This window comes from Macaca thibetana, chromosome 6, assembly GCF_024542745.1.
Source record: "Macaca thibetana thibetana isolate TM-01 chromosome 6, ASM2454274v1, whole genome shotgun sequence".
Classification (NCBI taxonomy): domain Eukaryota; kingdom Metazoa; phylum Chordata; class Mammalia; order Primates; family Cercopithecidae; genus Macaca; species Macaca thibetana.
In genome coordinates this window covers 1,703,903-1,728,212 of record NC_065583.1, presented here as the reverse complement: position 1 = coordinate 1,728,212, position 24,310 = coordinate 1,703,903, and the positions used below count along the sequence as shown (strand labels likewise).

Here is a 24,310-nt window from a genome sequence, read left to right as displayed (position 1 = left end):
CTCCTAGGGACATATCCAGAGAACTGAAAATATATATTCATGCCAAAATTTGTTCATGAATGTTTATAGCAACATTATTCATAACAGCCAAACAGTGGGAACAAGTCAAGCGTCCATCAGCAGAACAAAATGTGGTACATCCATACTATGGAGTGTTACTCAGCCACACAAAGAAGTACTGACGCATGCTATAACATGTATGAACTGTGAACACATTATGCTAAGTCAAAGAAGCCAGACACAAAAAGCCACATACTATATGGTTCTATTCACATGAAATGCCCAGAACAGGCAAATCCACAGAAACAATGAGTAGATTTCCAGATTTCCAGGGCTGGCAGGGGTAAGTAGTTACTGTTAATGAGTATGAGGTTTCTTTATGGCGTGATGAAAATGTTCTTGAATTTGATAGTCGTGATGGTAGCATAACTTTGTGACTATACTAAAACAACTGAAATATACACTCTACAAGGGTAATTTTATAGTATGTGAATTATATTTCAATTACCAAAATCCTTTCAGCCCCCTGCTGATTTGAGCATGACTACTGAAGTGAACCCGTTTTTAATAGGAATATATGTTCTCACTCCTCAGGTAGGCTGAGGTAGAAGATTAAGAATTCACTGCTGCAAACATTTACAAATACTGAAAATCCTTCAAGAATATAAGTCAATGTAACAAAATATTTTGAAATTCTCCTCATCAGTAAAGCAAAAATACTTCATTGGCACATGTAAAATTGCTCTCACCCTACTTTTTTGAATTTTCTGTTTTTAAAAGAACACAAAGTAGGTAAAAAAAAAAAAAAAAAAGATCTCAGACAGCTATAATTTATTACTAATTAGGTATGGCTTGGAAAATCTTTTTTACACTTATTCCTTCATTCCACAAATATTTATTGAGCACTTACTATGCACAAAGCACTCTGTTGGGTGCAGAAGCACAGTGGGGAGCAAACGTTCCAAGTCCCTGCTGCTGGGGGTGCCGAAGCTCTGGGGAAGGCTGATCAAGCACAAAGAAGAAATTATTAGAGAGTGAATGTCCACGTTGAAGAATGAGTAAATCAACTGACCACCCTAAGCGGCATCACCAGCAGCACGTCCCCACTCTTGCGCCCTATGTGGGCAGGAGCCCATGTGAAGACACCAAGAGTAAGTGTCAATCCCTGTTCCTCTCACGGGAGCCAGGAGCACATTCTGTCTCTGAAACACAAACAAGTGCAATCCGGGTCTGCGATCTCCAAATCAGCCCTCAAAACACAGGTCTGGTTAATAATACTCAATAGCACAGTCTTTTTATTTTATTATTTATTTCTTTTAATACAAAGCTTTGGCATTAGCAATTTTATGAAAAAATAAAATGTACTAAAAATAAATGCTTGTGTGGCATGATTGGTAAATGATGCACAAAAATAGGTTCTTTTTTCCTTCAAGGCAATCAGTCAGAAAGCAGTTTTTTTCTTCTTCAAAACCATTCTACCCTATGGAATAAAAGGAAAAAAGAAGTCATAAATTAGTTAAAGAGTAGTCAAATGTTTAAAGTAACAGAGAAGTGACCCTAACTGAAGGGTGGCCTGGGCTGTCCCCAGCTATTTCCCAACCCCTCTGGTAAGGCCAGGAAGCCATTAAGTGTTTTCCCAAAATCAGCAGTTTCAGATCTGCAGGTGACTGACTCATCCACCTTAGAGGTGCTTTAATACGCCCAAAAGAATGAAGGAAAAGGTGAGGCCCATGGTGTGTTGTTTAAATACACAGGGATGATTATCATACAATTTACAGCTTATCCTGGTTTAAATACATGTTCTGAATGCTGAGGGTGCTGAAATCTGTAGCTGCTGTCTTTAAAAAAATGCTCCTCTTACCCCTCAAACAAGAATGTCTTTACTTATTGTGAAGTGACAGGGATATATGGCTGTCTCACAGGAATCCTCCAGACCTTGTGTATGTGTGTTTCTGTCCTTGTATCAGCTGGAAAAAGAGCCTATGACCTTTTGACGAGCCCCTGCGCTGACCCAGCTCCTGCTGCCCTCTCTGCAGCCCTGTGTTGTGGCACTGCCCTGGCTTTCTGATGCCTTGGATTCCTGCTCATTTCCAGAGTCCCCAAATCGAGCTGTTAGCATGGATCTCTTTCTTTCAGCTGGGCTCCAGATCTCTGCTTCAAACCACACAAGCTTTGGTTATTATACAACTCTCCAGCAACTCTTGATTTCAGCTCCTGCTCGCCACCCTGACTTCCTCCTTCAACTCTGTTTTTACCTAATCGATCTTCCTGCCTCCATGCTCTAGCACAGCAAGCAACTTCGCAGCCACTAGGAATATCTCTCTGCTGAAAAGCCTTAGAGCCCATTACCAGCTCTTTACGAGAATAAAGTCCAAATTCTGTCTCCTGCCTACCGCCACCACCACCTACGGTAGACACACCAAACCACACAACTCCCTGATCCTGGTCTGTGCGGTCCTCACTGTGTGCCCTAATCATGCCCAGGCTGGTTCCTCAGTCACTCCTCCATGCAGCCTTTTCAGCTCCCCCAAAGGTAAAGCAGCAGCTCCGCAGGCATGACCCAGAAGGGCCTTTGCCTCCCTCACTCTCCAGCCACACACACTCCCTCACTCTCCAGCCACACACACTCCCTCACTCTCCAGCCACACACACTCCCTCACTCTCCAGCCACACACACTCCCTCACTCTCCAGCCACACACACTCCCTCACTCTCCAGCCACACACACTCCCTCACTCTCCAGCCACACACACTCCCTCACTCTCCAGCCACACACACTCCCTCACTCTCCAGCCACACACACTCCCTCACTCTCCAGCCACACACACTCCCTCACTCTCCAGCCACATACACTCCCTCACTCTCCAGCCACATCAGCATGCACATGAGGGCACAGCCCTGAGCTCCAGTGGGGCCAGGCCAGGTCTCCGTTAGGTTCAGCACTGCAAGCCCAGGAGCCTACTTGGGAAACGGCATCTCAATGAATGAGGAGGCGTTGTCAACTTTTTTGAAAAACCTCTGGTATAAAGGATATTCACAACTTCACATAAAGCTCTGTACTTTATTATTTCTTGTAGTTCCTATTTAAGGTAACACATTTTCTAATATTTCCTCAGAAAAACTGAATATTAAAGACTTTCAAGGGGTAATCAAGTTTTTAAATCTACTTTATCTTGTTGCCTCTTAAAGAAATTATAGGCTGGGCATGGTGGCTCATACCTGTAATCCCAGCACTTTGGGAGGCTGAGGCAGGTGGATCACCTGAGGTCAGGAGTTTGAGACCAGTCTGAACAACATGGCAAAACCCCATCTCCACTAAAAAGACAAAAATTAGCCAGGGGCAGTAGCGGGCGCCTATAGTCCCAGCTACTCAGGAAGCTGAGACAGAAGAATCGCTTGAACCTGAGAGGCAGAGGTTGCAGTGAGCCAAGATCGCACCATTGCACTCCAGCCTGGGTGACAGAGTGAGACTCTGTCTCAAATAAATAAATAAAGTAAAGCAAAATAATAACCACTGCCAAAGAGAGCAGAGAAGTCCAATGCAAGTTCCCACTGCCTTTAATACTCATGTTGCAACTGCATTTTTAGGAAACAAAATTTGTCTTCTTCAACCACATTATTTGGCACTCCTCTCTGCAGTAGTCAAATGCAAGCAGTCTAAAGGAAAAGGCTGGAACCACAGGTGCTGGGTTTGAATTCCAGTGGCCTTCTTCCTGTGGCATCCCTCCAGAGTCCTACTCACTCCCTCGAAGCCCTAATTTATTCTTTTGTGTATATGTCTCTCACACTCAGATTGGCTACAAGGAGAATAAATACTAAGAGAAAGAAGAGGATCCACTATCCAGCAATACACCTCAAACAGAGGTTAATTTTAAATCTTTTCAGGAATTGTTACAAGACAGATGGTGTGAGCAAAAGCTTATCAGGCTGAGAACTAAAAATTTAAAATTCTTTAGACAAGTGTTTCTCAAACTAAAGCATACAACCTATTAATGGGTTTTAAAATCAATTTAGGAGTTAACAACTAATATTAACAACAAGGCAGAGGGTTGGCTACATCAGAGAATACTGCATGCAGTCAGGGAAGTGTCTGTGAAATTTGTTTCAGTTACATATGGGAGTACTAGGTCACAATGCAAAATGTATCTCTCACAGCAGGAGATGGTTTTTTAAAAGTCTGAAAAACGCTGCTTTTGATATTCAAGGCTCTAAAAGAGGTAACTGAAAGAGAATCCAACACCTCTCGTCGGCCTCTGATCTCTCCTCGGACAATTCAAGAGGGACCCTCAGCACAGGATGAGTCTTGCCTTAGAGCCTTCCACCTGACGTGAGGTCAGCCTGTGAACAGCTCTATCCTGCAGCTTCCATCTGAAGAATTAGATCCTGGTGCAGGCTCGCTAGCTTTCAAAGTGTCCCGTGTTTTGGATGGACAATTTTAACTAATACAAAGTTTTCTTGTTTTCTTTCTTTCTTTCTCTCTTTTTCTCTCTCTCTCTCTTTCTCTCTTTTTCTTTTCTTTTCTTTTCTTTTTTTTTTTTTTTGAGAGAGAGTTTCACTCTGGTCACTCAGGCTGGAGTGCAATGGGGCGATCTTGGCTCACTGCAACCTTTGCCTCCTGGGTTCAAGTGATTCTCCTGCCTCAGCCTTAGCTGGGATTACAGGCACCTGCCACCACACCCGGCTAATTTTCATATTTTTAGTAGAGATGGGGTTTCACCATGTTGGCTAGGCTTGTCTCGAACTCCCGGCCTCAGGTGATCTGCCCGCCTCGGCCTCCCAAAGTGCTGGGATTACAGGCGTGAGCTACCGTGCCAGGCCACAAAGCTCTTTCGTATATCAAGTGGAAATCTACCTCCCTGTAGATATCGCCAGAGCTCCAGAAATACAGAGTAAGAGTCTCTCTGTATGCACTGGTTAGTCACCATGAGACTCTTTTGAGTACTGAACCAGGCAATATGGGTAAAAGAGACCAGTGTAGGACTAAGATCTTGGAAGGCATTCAATAAACAGTAGTTATTCTCATCTTTAAGAGTCTTTCAAACACCTGGAAACACCTCTCATCTCACCTGGTCCCCTCTCTTCCAAAACAAGTATCCCCAAGACATCAAATAATTAAAATTGCAGACCCTTTTATGTTGGGCTAGTTTCTCAATATTCCTCTTAAAAAGAGTACTGAGCACTCACGCCTGTAATCCCAGCACTTTGGGAGGCCGAGGCAGGTGGATCACAAGGTCAGGAGTTCAAGACCAGCCTGGCCAAGATAGTGAAACCCCATCTCTACTGAAAATACAAAAAAATTAGCCAGGTGTGGTGGCGGGTGCCTGTGATCCCAGCTACTCAGAAGGCTGAGGCAGATAACTGCTTGAACCCGGGAGGTGGAGGTTGTGGTGGGCCAAGATGGCACCACTGCACTCTGGCCTGGATAACAGAGCAAGACTCCGTCTCAAAGAAAAAAAAAAAAAAAAAGTACTGAGCAAAATAATTCAGAAATACTGAGAGTAAAATAGAAACATCAACTCTTTTTATATAAAGGAGTTTATATATATAAATTTCTGATACTACACTAAGAGAAGGAAGCTCACCAGCAGTTTCCTGGTGGACCTGCTACAAGAAGCCAGGGCTTCCTGATCTCAGGTTATGCCACTGGAACATCTGCTCTAGTTATTTCATCACCTTTACCACTTCAGATTCATTTCCTCATGCCAAGACTTTTTTGAATCTTGAATAATGAGCTACCCTTCTCTGCAAATCTTAGAACATGATTTCTATGAATCAGAATCTAGCACCTGGAAAAAGGCTCTAGGGGATACCTAGTCACGCCTCCCATTAAACTTAAAATCTCTGCTACATATTTGTATATGTTCCTCAAATACAAATAATAAAAATATTTATCTTTCTTATTTTGAGGGAAAACTAGAGTGACACAAATATCAGTTGGTAAATGTTGACATTTCACAAGGTTTATATGAATAACCAAGTAGAGCAAAAGACCCCTTTTGGGAATTGAAATTCGATAACCTTGCTTACCCAGGTACTAAGAAACAGAGGTATGAGAAGCCAATACATAAATATATTTACCTTACATTTATTTGCTTCTTTGACTACCATCCTGTTTATATTTGCAAAGTTTCAAAATTTACCAGATCTGTTTGCAGTGTTAAAAACATTTAATATATAGTTGCAGTACTTAAATAAATAGTATTTAATCATAATAGAAGGGCAGTGACTCCAAACCCAAGGGCTTTTTGATGGACTTCTGATTGAAGCCAACAGCACCAAGCCCTTGGTAAATGCACCCAGCATGGTGAGGGAGGGATGGGGGCTTCCATCCCTTGTGGGGATCCTCCTTGTGTAGTCAGCAACCCACCCATGGCAGGGGGCCCTGGACCGCCTGGGTCCCACACACTGCCCTTACATCGTGCCTGCAGGGTTTCAACAGTGAGTAGACAGGGTCAAGGACTTGCTTGAATAGTAATATACAAGAACAGTGACTAGTAACACTGCCAGAAAAGTAAACTATTCTAGTAGGTATATGCATAGAGGTGAAGTTCAGTATCAATTTTCAGACAGTCATTAAAATGTCAAGAGATGAAATCTGTTTATATATGACTATCTTACAAATGGATGAGGCTACCCAGAAAATTAAGCCAGGGCAATTAAGGTGAAAAAAAAAATCTTATTTTGGTTTTAAGTTTCTTGGTAGATAAAGGCAAAAACAGAAATCAAATAGATGTTGAAAAATTCATTAATAAAGAATAATTACAAATTTATTTGCTAAAATAAACTTTTTTCTGGAATAAAATCACTAGGAATTTGTCATTGACATTTTTGAGAAAAAGATATTGGGTAAAAGTACTATTATCTTTCCTATCATCTGCCACAATAAAAACTGCCTTTAAAAAGATTAAGTAATTCATGCTGTTAAAAAAAAAAAAAAAAAAAACACAACACATAAAAGCACACATTGAAGAAGACATTGTCCCAGATTCTAATGTAAGATAATCACCATTCATATTCTGGTGACCATCCTTGCTTGTATCCACATGTGTGCATACACAACACGCACACACATACACACACTCTCCATTTTTCTCTCTAAATGAGATCATGAATATTGTCCTTCAGTGGTTTTGACTGAAGGCACAGAAATAACAACCAAATGAACAACTGTGAAATCAACCCTCTACAACTGCTAATGGGAGAAGGGCTGGACTAAGGCATGGATCTAAGATCCATGACTTAGATTCTGAGTCATGCAGGCATTTAGGCATGGAACTAAAATATTATGCCCCAGATACTATGATTTCTAATAGGTAACATGTCTACTGAGCAACTCTCATTTTAATCTGATAAATGAACTGAACATCAGACGGATTCTGAGTGACAGTCAGGTGACTATTAAACTACCCAATACTTCTCGAAAAGTGCCTAGTGTAATTATTTGCTTGTATTGGTTATCACTCATTTGTGAACTTTTTGAGAAGTAGGCTTATATTACTACCTTGCCTGATGGGTTAGCATGGGAGTAAGCAAAAGAGGTGGTTGTGGGTGAAATAAGTGTTTCTCTCCAAAATAAGGTTTGAATCATAGCTACTCACAGAGTTACTATGGTTCTGTGTCCTATTTCATGGAAGAAATTCAATTCAATTCCCAGACAATAAAGGCAGATGGCCACCTTACTAACAGAACTTCAATAGCACTGCAGTGGCATTGGCTTGGCTAACATTTATTGAGCACTTCTTATGTACCAGGCACTGTGCTAAGCATTTTATATGCTGATTCTCATAACAACCCTGCCATATGGTCCTAGCATTATCTGTTTATGAATGACTACAAGGAGCTTCAAATAAATATAACTGCCCATGTCTTACAACTGAAAAATGGAGGAGCTGAGAGTCAAATCCAGGTGTGTGTGACCCTAGAGTCTAAGGAATTAGGTGTGCCATGCTGAAGGAAACTGCATGGGTGGCCAACAGCAGCAGCCAGTGGTTCACCTGCTGGATCAGTGCAGTGCTCCTCTGAAGGCTGGGGAATGCCACCTGACCCTGACGTCTGTGAGCCCCAACACGTATGGGCTCACGGATGCCAGCGGGCACTTCTTGCAGGTATCTGGCCCACAGATCAGGTTTAGATCGAGTAACACGTGTCACTGCACGTGGAGGCCACTTGCCCATTGTTTCTATAGCCAGACAATGGGCAGTCAATTAAATCAACTGCATGAGGTAGTTTGGTTATTACTCATCAATTAAAGTATCAGGACATAATTGAAGAGAGAGATGATGTGAATTCCACCCATACCAACTGAGGTTCAAATGTGGGCAGTGCCCCGGGGTGCTTTCATCTCTAATTAGTTTTCATGAATATTGGTAAAAGGAAGGACTGAACGATATCCTCAGTAAATGTCCAAAATTTGGAACAAAACAAAACAAAGCAAAAATTAAAAACCCTTTCTATACCTTATCCCTACGGAAAACTACTCTTGGAACAGCACTGGATCAAAATGGACCGTAACAGTCATCTAGCCCAATCCTCCATCCTCTGGAAACACCTCACTACAGCACCCCTGACAAGCGACATCCAGCCTCTGCCTGCACTCCCAGTCCTGGGCATGCCCTACAGCAAACCATCCTGCCACTAAGCAACCTCACTGACAGATGTCCTTCCTCTTACCGAGGTGAAGCCTGCAGTCACGAAGCCTGCTCTTTGGTCGTCATTTTGCCCAGGGAGATAGTGCTTAGACTTATTTTCTCTTCCCCCTCACAGTTGTCCTAATATCCGGAAACAGCGGGTCTTTTAAATTGCTTCTTTCCTGCAGGCCAAGTACCCGAGGCACTGGTCCTGACTACAGGTATGGGTGCCAGGGCTTCCCCAGAAGCTAGACATGCAAGGCTCCAGGTAAGTGTGACGAACACAAAGTGGGGCTCTTCCCGTCAGCGATGAGGACACTGGCAGCCTTTTACACTCTATACTGTTCCTTTGCCATTTGCATTACACTGCTGATTCATTCTAAGCCTGTGGCTAATGAAAACCTCTGGATCTTTTCTCAAATGAGCTGTTCTTGTTGAATAAGGTGGATTCCCAATCTGTGTTGCTGACTAAAAATATATGTTCATGAAATAAAGTATTTTGCTAGACATGATCCCATCAGGATCAGTATGAAACTGGTGGAAAGCCAATCCTCACCACCTTCGTGAAAATGGCTCCATGTGTTTTCCTGGGATCATCTGGCACATGCAATCCAAAAAACAATTTGTTACTTACTCATTAGCATTCAAGCTAGCTGTGGCTCTGATGATCATGTAGCAGAGTGTGAGGGCACTGAGGAGGCCAAAACTGGCAATAATAAACCATTCTTCTGTTGACAAAGGAAAGGGAGGAAATCACTCTGGGGAGAAGGTTTAAGTCAAATCGATGCCAACATTTCCCTCAAATGCAACGAAGCAGACGTCAACGGAGGTGTAAGCCAAGACTGGCCCAAGGAGGTGAAGCAGGAGGTTTGCCAGAGAGCTACTAACTGGAGAAGGTTAGTGGAGTACTGGTGAAAGCTGCAAGGGAGAAAGGAAAGCATGGCCCAACCGTTTCTTCCATTTAGGTCCTGAGGTCTGTGAGCAGTGTAGCCACCAAAAAGTGTATGGTGAAAATATGTATATAAAATTGCACATGGACATAGATTTTTTTCATTGTTAATGTAAATGGCAGTAAAGCAGACTAAGCATATTTATAACCTTCTTTCCTTCTTCATTCTGTCATTTCTGCATGGCTTTCATTCTTAGTCAAAGGCTGAGGAGCACGGAGCAGCGGTTCTCCAGGTCCTGTGGGTGCTCCCAGCAGTCTGCGAGCCGGCCTCCCACGGCATCCATGGCTACATTTTTCTCTCTTACGCATGGGCTTACTTGGGATATTTATGTAAAAAGAACATCTCACTGGTGTCTCAAGAAACCAGAAACTGCTCTTCCCGACCCCACTGCCGAGGAGCAGCACTGGCTGTCCAGGCTGTGACACGCAGAAGTAGGAAGGGCGGGGGACTGACCGGGTACTTGGCCACCAAAGAGCTGGAAACCTTTGGTGCTTACAACTCTAAGGATCTTCATCTAGCCTGTCTCTCTCTCTCCATCCGGATATTTTCCCTTACTTTTTCAGAGCCAATGTTGTCAAGGTAACATTTTAAAAACAGTATTTATTGAGAACCTCAAAAACAACCTAAGAACCGATCTGACTTGCTAAAAAGTCTTAACTCTAAAATATTTCTTAGAGTACACTGACTAGGGCTTTTTTAACAAACTGTTACACAATAAAATTATCTATATATCTGCAAGAAGGAAGAGAGAACTATTTACACGTGGACTGCCAAATATTTTATGCACTAGCTGTATATAACGTGTGTTTCTCAATCTGGGTTCCACAAATCCTAACCCCGCATGCAAAACTGTGTGTGCCTAGGCCTTTTTCTAGAAAAACATACTTTTGTTAGATTTTAAAGGTGGTGACTTTCAGAAGGTCACGAAGCACTCACTGCTCTGGAGGACTTCCGGGTCCAGAGTGTGCTCTATGAGCACTTCTCTGCCCACCTTAGCTTATGTTATGAAAACCCCTACTGTTTAGACATCAGTACAGCCACTGCCTCTCAAACTACAAACTTCCTCATCAGTAGATTGAAGCTTTTTATTTAATCAGCATGAACGTTCAAGAACACATATAAAACCCACCATTTTTACCTGTAATGTTTTAAGTTAGGGAAAATGTATATGGCATTTAAAAAAATCAAGAGCCGAATGCCATCACCATCAAGGAACTTAACACAGTATCCTCTTTTTTCTTCTTGGAGACTTTTACATATGATACGCAGACTACCTTGTAGAACTTCGTCACATCTATGTTTCCAAATTCTGAGTATACTATCCCATATTTGCATGTCTTTGTGTGTGTGTGTGATTTCAATTTTAAAAACTTGTAACAAAAGGAAGTAGACACCATCATAAAACACCCAATATGCTGGTGGCATTTCCACAGTGCCCCCCTGCAGCAGGCCTGGCTACCTCTGCCCCCAGTGCCTACTTAGCACAGTGCCTTGCACACAGTGGGTGCCAGTTGGATGCATTGTGGTTGCTATGGTGCTACAGAGCTTCAGAGGGAAAGCAGAGGTAGCTGTGGTTTAGTTCAATCACATGAATTTTATTTATTAACATCGTGTAAATTCTGCTAAAGATGATTAATTTGGTACATGAAGTAATTTTTTGTATCATCAAAGCATAAGGTTTTGAAAGGACATTTCTATATAAAATATAATGGGATCAGTATTTAATGTAGTAAGTAGTAGGTGCTCAATAAATGTTTGATCAATGAAGGACCTGAAAAACTCACTAATAAACCAACAACCTTTGTGTTCTTTATTGCTACTCAATCAAGTTTTAAAACTGTAGACCACAAAACCTAAACACCAAAGAAAGAAAACCATGAAATGCTATCAAAATGAATCACTGAGAGATGGTGAGAAATGAGCCAAACTACGCTCAAAGCATAGTTTTCCCTATTGCATAACTGAATGAGGACTCTCTTGAGTGTAGACAGACGACAGAATAAAACCTGGGGAACCATTTTCTAACAATAATGTCTGGTTGGTTAAAAACATGAATACTTTGATTGAACAGACCACACAAGTCTTAATATGTAAAGGAGAAAACATTTTGTAACAGTGTCATCCATTTCACTGACTCCCAGAGTGGAGTGGGGTCCCACCAGCCTCAGGGTCTGACGCTCTAGGCAAGCAGCAGCAGGTACTGGAAAAGGCAACAGCAGAGCAGCAACAAGGAAGATGGGTGAAAGGTTGTTAGATGAAAACAACATGTAAAGAATGGAAGTGAAGAGAAAAGCTAGCTTGTTGAGGGGTGAATGCCTGTGAGGCCCACACACACGCCGTCAGCTCACTCATACCGTCCTCAGGCACTGCCATCAAAATACTCGGCATTTCTTTCCTGCTTGTCGACAGTGCAATGTGAAGATTTTCATAACTTGCTCACGCTATTTTTTTTCAGGCAGACTGTCCTTTGGCTTTTCTCCTACCTCATGTACAATTATACCAAAGAGTTAAGTGCCAAGAGACCAAACTTCCATAAAAAACTTAAAATAAAGTGCGCAACAGGCTATGTTCCAAGAACTGTGAATTTTTAGGTTCAAATTATAGATGAGTTTCCCACTAAGTAGCCTGTAGTCCCGGAGGTGGAGAACACCAGCACTCACAGCATACAACACACCAGCAATGCTGCTGGGGGCCTGTGACACCTTCCAACATCTCCTTTTAAATGCCTGTTTGTAAGGCAATGATTTCAAAACAAGGTTTATAATACAGCGACTAAGACAGACCTCAACAGCTACTCATCAAATGCAGCTATTCCTATTAATTATACACAAACACACCAGCTACTTATCATAAATAAAGTTTCATTCTTCCAAATACCTGTTTTAACAGAAACACACATCCCTTTCTTGGTTACAGTCTGTGTTGCAGGCTGAGGCGAGTGCCTTGACTCTCCTGATGGTCCCGAATGCCCATAGAGGCAGCCACATGCCCTGTGCCTGAGCGGAGGCCCCCACTTACTTGTTACTGCAATGTTTATTTCTCCTGTTCTCGGAGTGAGCTCCCCATCCTGAGGAAGAGGCGAGATCCCCGAAGTTCGAAGTGGCTCAAGGCCGAGGGAGTTGTCGCCGGCAAGGTCGCCAAGGGCTGATCTTCGGTTTACAGCTTGGGTTCTGGTGAGCCTTTCCATATCGAATGCTACGTTATCAGTACATGGCAAATTCGGCTGCAAAATATTTCTAGGTTAAAAATAATTGTAAGGAAAACAAATCCTTTCATAAGATTCTAAAGTTTGACGCCCTGTTGCAAAGACCTTATTAAGTTATTTCCCTGTGATATCCTCTCATTTATCCGCCCACCTACCTACTCCTCTCCTCTCACCCTAAGAGTTTTTCTTCAAAAGGCACAGAGATCTCTTCTCAGAAATGGTACAAAGGAAAACCAAAATTCACTGCAGATCAGAGAAAACTGGTCATGGCCCGCAGGCACAGGGAGTCGTAATCATTAACATAAAGACACCAAACATCCAGTTTAAAACTGTAAACTGTTACTTTACTTCATGGTAAATGTCCGTGTTGAAGAATCCCAGGTAACAGAAAACACCTCTGCCGTCCTACTAACTCCTCCGAAGCCCCATTTCTCTGGTAGTCAGTTTTTAATTATCGTCTGCCTTTAAACACAAGTAAAGCATCAAACCAAGAGGAGGTCAAAGTTGAAAAGACTTTTGAACTATACGAAAATCATCTGTTTCAAAACCTAAACACCTAATCCTGAGGGAGAGGTATAGAGCTGCTTAGGGCCAAAGTCTACCAATTAAAAAGTGAGCGCCAAAAGTCTTCCATTGTAACAGTGTGGATGTTTGGTTGACCTAACAACCTTTGGTTCTCTCAGCACGCAGCAGCAGGCCGCACATGAGAAGCAGAGCTGGGAGGGATGGCTGTGAGAAGCTTATATGTTTCTAGAGAGAAGTTTCAGCCAAGCAAACCTGGAACCAATGGCTTTCTGGGCAAAAGAACCGTTTCAGGTCATCTCAAAGCCTTATTTTAAAAAAAGCAAAACACAGTGTACTAAGTGATGCTCAGACTCATACCCAGTTAGAAGAGGTTTTTTTTATGTTCATTATATGTAAGGATCCATGATAACCTACAATACATTTTAGAAGGATTTTTGTTATAAACAGAGGAGAAAAGTATTAGCACTTAATATACTTAACAAACAGGCTGGGCATGGTGGCTCACGCCTGTAATCCCAGCACACTGGGAGGCTGAGGCAGGCAGATCACGAGGTCAGGAGATCGAGACCATCCTGGCTAACACGGTGAAACCCCGTCTCTACTAAAAATATAAAAAATTAGCCAGGCGTGGTGGCAGGCACCCGTAGTCCCAGCTACTCGGGAGGATGAGGCAGGAGAATCACGCCACTGCACTCCAGCCTGGGCGACACAGTAAGACAGCCCCAACAAGAAGGGATTATCCAGTCCATGGTGTCAGTAACACCCAATACTTTCAGTAATCCCATGTTAAATGGCATCACCACTGACATGATCTCTGGAGACAAAGGACAAATGGGGTATTACTGCCCAACTGTATACACTGAAACTGTGTTTGACAGTATATTTAAAATAAGATGACTTCGATCTTCTTTGGGTTGCAAGCTAAAATGAGTTCATCTGTTGGATCAAACTAAACTTTTTGTTCCATAGGGAGATTATTCTTTCATTCTTTGAGACCAGAAACTATGTTATTTTCTGATAAAAAAGCGTAACCCTGGATATACATGCTTCTCTTAAGCAAGGACTAACCAAGGTCCTTGGTTACTCAAGTCAGTGTTGACCTGGCACCTGCCACAGCTGGACTCTGGCACACCTGGCGACGGCCCCTGCCAGGCTATGGTTGCCAACAGTTCTCCTTGGGCTTCAGGCACTGTCTGCCTTCTCTGCTTGCAACTTACCAACCCCCAAGAGATCAAAGTCAAACTTCAGGCTAAAGAACATAGTTTTATATTATGCCAAGCACAGAGGAGATTACGACTGGAACAGAGTCAACAGCATACAGCCTACCTTTTAAAAAAAGATGTTGGAATGAAGAAAAATCATGTCCTTCTCTCTTTCTTCATCTCATACTCCTCACCCAACAGAAGCACACTTTAAAAAGTGGACCATGCCAGGTGTGGTGACTCATGCCTACAATCTCAGCACTTTGGGAGGCTGAGGCAGGAGGATCACTTGAGGCCAGGAGTTTGAGACCAGCCTGAACATCTTGTCTCTTCAAAACATAAAAAAGTGGCCAGGCACGGTGGCTCATGCCTGTAATCCCAGCACTTTGCGAGGCTGAGGCGGGTGGATCACTTGAGGTCAGGGAGACCAGCCTGGACAACATGGTGAAACCCTGTCTCTACTAAAAACACAAGAAATTAGCCGGGGGTGGTGACCGGTGCCTGCAATCTCAGCTACTCAGAAGGCTGAGGCAGGAGGATCGCTTGAACCTAGGAGGCAGAGGCTGTAGTGAGCCAAGATTGTGCCATTGTACCCAGCCTGGGCAACAAGAGCGAAACTCCCTCTCAAAAAAAACAAAAACAAGTTAGCCAGGCATGGTGGTGTGTGCCTGTAGTCCCAGCTACTCAGAAGGCTGAGGTGGGAGGACTGCTTGAGCCCAGGAGTTCGAGGTTATAGTAAGCTATGACTGCACCACTACACTGCAGTTGAGCCACAGAGTGAAACCTTGTCTCTTAAATTTAATAAAAGAAAAAAAAAAGGACTAGTACAGTTATTTACCTTCTCTTCCAGGAGTTCTCTGAGATGGGTTAGACTTCTCAGTAATCTGGAAAAAAGGTCCTGTTGGGCTTACATGGTTACATGGCAAATATAGCCAGTGTTTTCTTGTGTGTCTTAGTCACGCCTCCTATTATGCCAATTGTGTTATACTTTATTACACATACATATAATAATACATAAAAGTGATAACAAATAAAATAGGAAACATACCACAATTCCCAAGGCCTTCAATATATTAAGTTTGCACATAGGACAGGTACAGTGTTCACTAAGCCAGGGATCCACGCAGGATTTGTGGAAAACATGCCTATAAAATAATGCAGAGTTATGTCACAAATTACACACCGAGAAATTTATTAGGCCAAAATGGAAACAAAGGGAATTTTTAGTCTGTTTTCCCCCCTTTCAGAACATATTTTAAGCCCCAAGAGACAAATATTGGGAATTTATTAAAATATAACTTGCAGAAAATCTCCTGAACCCAACCTCATATGTACAACACTGTGGAAGAACTAGTAAGTAGGATCTGATTGTTTGGACCTTTTATTTTACCAAATTCCAAAAAGGACTAATGGAAACTTAGAAAATTTACTAAGAATGAAAACAATCACACTTTATAAACCAGTTATGCTTTCTACAATAGCTAACATAGAAAAATGGAATTTCAAAGATATTAAATCATGGTTAAATGAAAAGAGTTCTCTGTATAGTTATTAGTTTTATGGAACCCTGTTTGAATGTCATTTTTAAAAACTTCTGAGCAATTTGTGTTGAATGTTTATAAAAGCTACAGGGAAGTTGAAACTATTTTAAGGGGTAAACTGTGCCTAGATTCAAGTAACATTTAGCAATTTTCAGCTGAAATGTTAAAGGGGGAGGATGGGTGATTTTCTCTCTTACTGAAGAAAGTAGAAAGCCACAGCCTTGTGACTGGAAATAAGTCAGTCAGAGGGTTTTGCATTCTTAAAAAAAGGAACTTGTGCCCTCTGGAAGGGAAGAAAGACTGCAGGAGCTGCAGAAATTACTTCTCAAGCTCTAGCACCTGGCCCAGCAGTTTTCTGAAGCCCTAGAGTCCTGGCCAAACAGGGAGAAGGTGGGTGCCAGGACAGACATTCAGGGCAGCTTTGGAAGAAACACTAATCTGAGTTTGGGATAAGATAAAAGAAAGTTTTGAGTAAGATGCCAAAGTGAACCACGGTATACCTTTACAACTTTGATTGTCAATTTCCAAGTTAATGTTGTTTATAGCTGTTTTAAAATGCAGTTTTGATTTATAAAAAAGAGGTCTAGAAAACTCCGTTTCTGTTGGGATCTGGAACAGACGTTCATGCTTACAACTTACAACTTCGGCCTGAACAATATACGCACGTCTGCCTATCACTGTTTGACGGCCTTACGCTCATTTCTTTGGGGACAAGAGTAAAGATCTTGAAGAATGGATTTGTCAGTCTAGTCTTAAATTCGCAGACAATGAAATAACCAGAACCATCACCCCCAAGGCATTTATTTAAACCTTAAAGCTTTTACTTAAGGGCTGGAAACCCGCCAATCCATAGGTAAGCCCCAAATACATTCAGTACGCCTAAGGAATCATGTCTTATTCCTCGTAGCCTGTGTGTGTGGCGCGGTTCCTTACTACAGGGTGTCCCCAGGGCCAGCCTGGCCTTTCCAGCAGGGGTCAACTGCACTAATGCTGGCTGCTGACCAGCAAAGACCACAACAGGCTTCTTAACCCTTTTGGTGAATACAAACTCCCTTAGATCTGATATAAATTACAGAATCTCCCTCTAGAAAGTCACACGGACGCAAATGCCTGGTACCTTGCATACATGTTCAGGAGGGGTATGACCTGTGCACTGGGTTAGCACTAGGGTGGGGTGGCCGGAGGTGCTGCAGGTCAGGCCTACACAGGGCGGATGATGGGACTTGGCCAACTGATAGGTAACAGAAGAGATACGGTGCTGTGACCTCTGATCAGGGCTCTGGTGCAGGAATGGGTGGTATCCCGCTGGGGGTCGGGGGAGGCCTAGGTGCTGTGTTCTGATTGGGGCTCTGGTACAGAAGTGAGAGGTATCCAGATGGGGTTGGGGGGTGGCTGGGCTTGCTGAACTGTTGGTGGAGACCTGGTAAAGCCGCAGCAGCCACCTGGGGGGATAGAGGTGTGGTCCTGGTGCTCCCTACTGGGGCGTTTTTGCTTTTCCCTTTTCTGATTGTCCTGTCTGTCTTTATTCTGAAAGAAGCAAATGGTATAATCCTTGTATTTTCTTTTTAAAGCTGCATGAGTTCAGTGTTCTCTGCCTGTTTCTTTAACCTGAAATTAGTTACAAATATGTTTGGGTTCTTCAGTAACTGTTTCTTTCCAGGATTACTGATATAAAAGAAGTGTCCGCCCCTCTGTTTTACTAAACAATTAAAAATTTCTCCTTTAGGCTGTAGGGTACTATGAAGAAAACCAAAAAAGACCAACTGGTTCTCTGGCGACAAATTTAGAAAACCTTCCTTCTTTAGCTAACTGAAAACCTGAAATATTTCTGGTCTTTGGGCTCTCCATCCACCCCATCTCTCTCTTACCCCTGACCCCTACCTCAGAGCACTAAACACCCTTCCTTCCTAATTATCTTTCCAAATTCCCCACTAGTCCAGCTTCCGTGCAACTCACCCAGAGATCTTCAGTCTCAAATTCCCTCGGCACATCCCTCACTTTCACTAACAAAGCTGGGTGGCTGTTCTCTTCACCCACGGCCCTTCTCTCCTTCCTGTCTCTTCTGTGATCTATCTCCACAGGCAGCTGCTCTGAATGCGGTACTTTGTCCCCCATCACCCATTGTCTAACCCTCCTGCTGGTCTCTTCAGTGCAACTTTCACTGAACTCACCATGGCCTTTCCTTCCCTTCTAGGCAAAGTTCTGCTACACCGGTGTGGTGCTTGGCAAACCACCTTTCTGCCGTGCAGAGCTCTCAGCTAAGGACTGGGCCGGGGCGTTTAATCTACCTCGGGAGGTGTTTGGAGCAGTCAATGCAACACAGCGTGTGGACCACTCAGAGAAGTGCCAAGGCTGAGCACATGCAGGGCCACCACACGGGCAGAGCAGCCCCACCAACTGGTCACACTCCTGCACGCCTAAACATGCTCGCCCTCACTATGGCTGTGGGCTCTCACTGTGGAAGGTGCTCCATGGACACCCAGGAGGCCTCAGAAAGACACACCTGGGGCAAGTGGGGCCTTGAAAATAAGCTCCCCACTCATGTGATAAAAACACACATGAATGCAGAACAGGCCCGCCACACATAGGGTGGGTGGGTGGTGCACTGGGACAGAAAGCAGGTAACATGTGGACAGTGAAACATGAAAAGCACAAGCATACCGAACTTCAACAAGTCCTTTATTCCTATGAGAAATACTTTGGGATACAGAATGAGAAACAAACATGAAAGGAACAAACCCAGCAATAATGAAATTCAGTGCCCTCCCCTTTCCTATGTCCCACACACGCCATAAACTAGAGTGAGTGGAAGAGCGCTGTGGGAGGGGAGGCTCTGTGGGAGGAAGGTGAGTTGCTCTCACAGCTCTGCAGCCTCTTGGTGCCGTTTAAGAACCTGGCAAATATAAAAGGATGCAGAATTATTAAAGGTCACAGACAGAAACTCTCTTCTGCTAGCTGGGGCTGGCGGCAGTCACTGTCTCTATAGGCCCTCCGTTGCAGTGGTGCCTCAGACATGCTGGGGCTGGCAGCAGTCACCGTCTCTACAGACCCTCCGTTGCAGTGGAGCCTCAGACATCTGCAGTGCCGGCCCCCCGCTTTAGCTCCCAAAGTGGCACGGAAACATCCGTTCATCCATCCACGCTGCAGCACTCCACTTCTGAAAAAGTACTTCTAATTACTAAAAGCTCCTATGACTAACCTTTAAGAGGTCTAAATAAGACGAGGTGACCGGTTCCTCAGTTTCTAAGACCTGCTGGCTAACATCCAAGGGAGAATCAGCTGTGATCACTGAGCCGAGGAGGAGGCCCCTCCACCATGCCAGCTGCCACCTGTCCACAGTAAACAGTGCGACAGAAGAGGAAAAGGAAAGGTCATGTGGCAAGAAGAAGGCAATCCCTGAGAGGCTGGACAGTTCTGGATAGAAAGCCCTACCTGAGCTTGTGAATTGTTAAGATGGACACAAAGGTGTCCAGGCCCATCTCCCTCCCTCACGGAGGAGAGGCAGTGGGCAGGTATGACAGGAGAGGCTGTGGGGCGGTACTTGGAGGGTGATGGCTTTGAAAGACAGTTTTAAAAACTGGACTGGGAAATACGAGTGTGACGAGATGCCGGCGAGTGGAGACAGAACACTGGAAGGAGCAGCCAGCCAACAGAACGAGACCCTGAGGAAGGGAGAGAGCAGGCACGCAGCGGGGAGGAGCGGCACGGACCACAGCAGACGGCCTCTCCAGCCTGAGTGCCCGGGTCAGCAGGCCGAGGAATTCCACCCATTGCTTCCTCTGGGAAGTCGATGGTGAAGGGGTCCTCTGAGAGTGGAGAGTAAGCGTGTGAGTTAAGGTGCTGAAGTAGAGTGAACACACCTGCAGGTGCTGCTGTGACGAACGTGGGATGCCAGCCAGGTGGGGGCAGGGCTCTGCGCAGAGGCAGGCCCTGACAAGTCAGTTCAGTCCCTTGGGAGGATGGTGAGGGAGCAGAACCGCTTAGCAACATGAGGTACAGAGAGCCACAGCAGGTGACACTGACTCTGGCTTCAAAGACACTCGGGGTGGGGAGGCGTCCCAAGGCAGAAGGAATTCTGTAAGCGGCAGCTTGGCGACAGCGAAGGCGCAGCTCTGCGAGTGGCATCTGCTGAGGAGAGGCTTGAAGAGGCGCACAGCCATCCTCAGCTCAGTGGTTCTCATCCGGAGGCAGCTTTGGTTGTCACAACTGTGTGTGGGTGGGTGCTACTGACACCTAGTGGGTAGAGGCCAAGGACACTGCAATGCCCACACCCCCAAACAATGACCTGGTCCCAAACATCGACAGTGCCAAGGTGGAGAAATGCTGCTCTAGGTTAAAGACTGTCACAAGTACTGCTTGATGTATAAAGTTAATTTGCACTACAGCTGATAATTGCACTGTTGCTACGTGGCAGTGAAATGGGGTGCTGTGTTGAGCAGGCTGTGCGGTGCAGTCTAGGGAAAGTTACAGCTTGGTGACGCAGGGGGTGTCAGAGGAACAAACAGCCGCTCAGTTCTACAGCAACAGGGAAAACTCTACACTCAGCCAGGGCAGTGAGCACGGATAGTAACACAATGACCCAGTACTGAAAGACAGCCGAGTGACAGTACCATAGAGGGTGCAACGAAAGAAGTATGCCAAAAATTCTAACACTCATAAGCAGACCACAAACACAAACCACTTCTATGGTGGCAGGTGCAGCTGCAGAAATGGTTCAGATCAACCATGTCCTGGACCTTGCTGGAGGGCGTGGCCTTGCAGCATCAGAATCGGGCAGGAACTTATAATATAAGTGCATACGCCTGGCCTCCACTCGGGATGTTTCTGAAAGCCTCCTAAAGACTCTGATGCACAGTCACATCTGGAAAGCACTGAACTAAATTTTAAGAAGAGGGACAGACGTCAGGCTCACGCCTGTGATCCCAGCACATTAGGATGCTAAGGTGGGAGGATTACTTGAGGCCGGGAGTTCACAGCAGCCTGGGCAACACAGTGAGACCCCAACTCTACAAAAAATAAAAATCATACAAAAGGAAAAAGGTAACTCCAAATGAAACTGTGGAAAAGTCAACACTGAAGGGATGAAGATAATGGGATGAAGCCCCCAGAAAACCTACTTTAGGCCGAGCCTCTCCTGAGGACCCCCTCATTTTAGTAATGCCCAGGAATGGTTTTGGAGTCCCTCATTTTTAGGTACCATATGGTTCTAGAGGATCCTGGGCTGAAATAGCAAGACAGAATGTGGAGAGCCTTGGCTTCTCCCGGTCATTCCAGTGTTGAAGCAGGCAAGTGTGGATGACACCTCCCTGTGTCCCGCTGGCCCTTCTTCTGATTGGCACTTGCGTGTGCATTTCCTTTAGCCTCACGTTTAGACCATCAATGACTGCATGTGAAGGGAGACTGGTTGTTCCATAGTTTAATTTTCTATAGGACAGCCTACATTTAGTTTTATAGATTTTCCTTTATACATAAACTAGAATGACTTGACTTCTAGAATCTTGGATTTCTGTTTCAGTAGATGTAATTCTTCTTCAGTTTGATTTTTTTTTAAAAAAAACAAATTTTCCTAGACTCAAAATAGATACTTTGTAAGTAAAATAAGACCAGTAGCCTCATGGAGGTAACAACTCACAATTATTTTATTAATTCACATGCTCCATATTATAAGGCTGGAGTTGTGTGGATGTCTTTTAAATAGACGGGAGAAGAGGCAAACTCTTTGGTTTTAGGCTTCTTGGCAGGTGATTTCCTGTTTATCCAATTGACACTCAGAACTGTGTATCTTGGTTTCATACTCCCCAGCTCGAGAGGAGCCATGGGAGAAACCAACATGCTGTTTCCAGGGCACCCAGGCACAGGCGAATCTTCTCCTCACGGAGGGAAGCCTGGGTCCTATGTGGGGAGCACGACATTAAAGGCAGGCCTTGACACAGCTCTGCCATTTCTGAATGTGCAACCCTGGAACCTGCTATTGGCTCACCATCCTTCACTGTACAACGGGGAAAAAACACCCTCTTAGGACTGCTGAGAGAATTATAGGAGAAGGTGAGTATAGTCTGCTCAGAGCAGAGCACCTGAACCACAGCAGGCACAAAGCAGGTATCAGTTCCCTCCATTTTGCATAATCCAGGTTTAGAAAAATATTTAATCCAAGTCCCCGGAGTTGTTGTACCCAGAGCCAGGTGAGCTCGATGGAAGTCTCACTGAAGGGCCTAGCGATGTAGTCTAAGATGGATAGGAACAAGGGACTGTGTTTGAAACCTACATGAATCACAAATCAATGCCGAGCACAGTGGCTCACACTTGTAATCCCAACATTCTGAGAGGACAAGGCAGGAGAACTGCTTGAGTCCAGGAGTTCATGTTCAGCTGTGGGCAACAGAGCAAGAACCCCATCTTTAAAGAAAACAGGCCGGGTGAGGTGGCTCACGCCTGTAATCCCAGCACTTTGGGAGGCTGAGACTGGTGGATCACCTGAGGTCAGGAGTTCGAGACCAGCCTGGCCAACATGATGAAACCTTGTCTCTACTAAAAATACAAAAATTAGCGGGGCGTGGTGGTGGGTACCTATAATCCCAGCTACTCGGGAGGCTGAGGCAGGAGAATTGCTTGAACCCAGGAGGCGGAGCTTGCAGTAAGCTGAGATTGCACCACTGCACTCCAGCCTGGGTGACAGAGCGAGACTCTGATTGAAAAAGAAGAAAGAGAAAAAGAAAAAGAAAAAGAAAAAAAAGAAAAAGAAAGAAAGAAAGAAAAGAAAAGAAAGAAAGAAAGAGAAAGAAAGAAAAAGAAAGAAAGAAAGAAAGAAAACAAACGTAAAAAGACGATTGAAACCACAGAACAAGAATTCTCAACCTCAACACTCCTAGGCTGTGTCTGGGGAGTCCGGAGGCCGCGTGCACGTCGCATACTGGCTACACCTAGGAAGGCTGTGCAGCCTGCACCTGCTGAGCAGCACCACTCCCTGCCGGCCACAGCCCCATGGCCAGCAACGCACAGCAGACGTGGCCTCCAGAAAGCCACGGGGTGGGGGGCACTCAAAAGCAAGGGAGATGCCCACTCTTAAAAGGAGGCATACAAAGCACATTAATATCATTCTTTTTCAAACAAATGAAGTTGACATACTTGCAGGGGAGAATTCGGACGACATCATTCTGCTTATAGCTCTCTATGCAGACTGCGCAATGATCAAAGTCTGGGTCAGTTTCCTAAAATGAAAAGTCCAGAAACAAAAGTCACATGCTGCAAGTAGACAAATGGCTGGGATGCGATTCAGCTCAGAATCTTTCTGTGGCTACTATGGTAAGCAAGTGTTATAAAGTGAAAAATGATTAAAATTAATTTGTTTTTATTTGCCTAACTATATTGGCCCAAATTATGTCTAAGCCAATCTATTTTGTTTTTAAAATTTTAACAATCTGTATTAATTCTGTTTATGATATGTCTTACAAAAATTAAGTCGTAATTCTAATTTTTTCAAGGTTAGAATCAGCTTGGACCATCATGATCTCCCCATCCCTCATTGCTCCTGTACTACTGATTGGTCTGAAGAGGTTTCACTGCTATGTTTGACAGTCTGGAAGCTCACCAGGATGCTCACTTAAAGACACACCTAAGTACAGACAGGAAAGATGGTGAGTCGAGTCCTAGCAGACTGCTGTCTAGAAACCCACCCCAAAAATGGGAGCTGTGAATCTGGTCACAGATTGGGGATGGAGGAGAGTCACTGGCTCAATTCAATACTTGGTCTTCATCAAGAGTGAGAAAGAGTCAGCCAGGTATTTAGACACCAAATTAATTGAATTCCTTCCTCCTAGGACTGAGAAGGGGTTTTGCAAAAGTTGTCATAAAACAAAACACGCCATAAGCCAGGAAAACAGACTGTTTGCCATGTCATTGTCACTTGGACTGAAACTCAGTGGACAACTCTTGCCAGGTCTAGCAGGTACAAACTAAGATGAATTGGCTTTAATAATTAAAGGAAATAACTGTGCTGGCCTGGGATACAATGTAAGATGGGTAGGTTAAATCCGTTCCAGGGAATTTCATCCTAATGTGGCAGCTGAGGCCACCAGGCCAAGAACACATTTACACTGTTACACTGGTTACCACTCCTCTGCCACTGAAATGCAAGCTGTTTTGATGCTACTTATATTTTCTTGAGTGATTTCCCCCCTTTTCTGTTTCCTTGGTGCACAATAAAGTTCACTAAGAATGTCTCCACCTTCTGAAGTTGTTTCAAAGGCAACTAGATACGGTGG

The 24,310-nt window shown here is 44.1% G+C and overlaps 2 protein-coding genes across 10 annotated transcripts in view; both read right to left on the bottom strand.

Annotated features, from left to right (window-relative positions):
* The window catches only part of TBC1D9B (TBC1 domain family member 9B), a 322,522-nt gene that overhangs the window by 90,581 nt on the left and 207,631 nt on the right, over positions 1-24,310 (bottom strand). The window lies entirely within an intron of this gene.
* The window catches only part of RNF130 (ring finger protein 130), a 157,848-nt gene that overhangs the window by 43,453 nt on the left and 90,085 nt on the right, over positions 1-24,310 (bottom strand). For 3 of the 9 annotated variants that reach the window (XM_050794225.1, XM_050794227.1, XM_050794228.1), the window contains 5 exons: positions 23,175-23,257; positions 15,557-15,653; positions 12,595-12,799; positions 9,261-9,354; positions 1,293-1,480 (listed from right to left, as the gene is read on the bottom strand). In XM_050794225.1, coding sequence (XP_050650182.1) covers positions 1,465-1,480; positions 9,261-9,354; positions 12,595-12,799; positions 15,557-15,653; positions 23,175-23,257 — 495 coding nt within the window. In that variant the 3' untranslated portion in view covers positions 1,293-1,464. Of the gene's footprint in view, positions 1-1,292; positions 1,481-9,260; positions 9,355-12,594; positions 12,800-15,556; positions 15,654-18,707; positions 18,943-21,704; positions 21,942-23,174; positions 23,258-24,310 lie in introns of those variants that run through there. The other 6 variants (XM_050794230.1, XM_050794231.1, XM_050794226.1 and 3 more) reach the window with 4 other exon arrangements.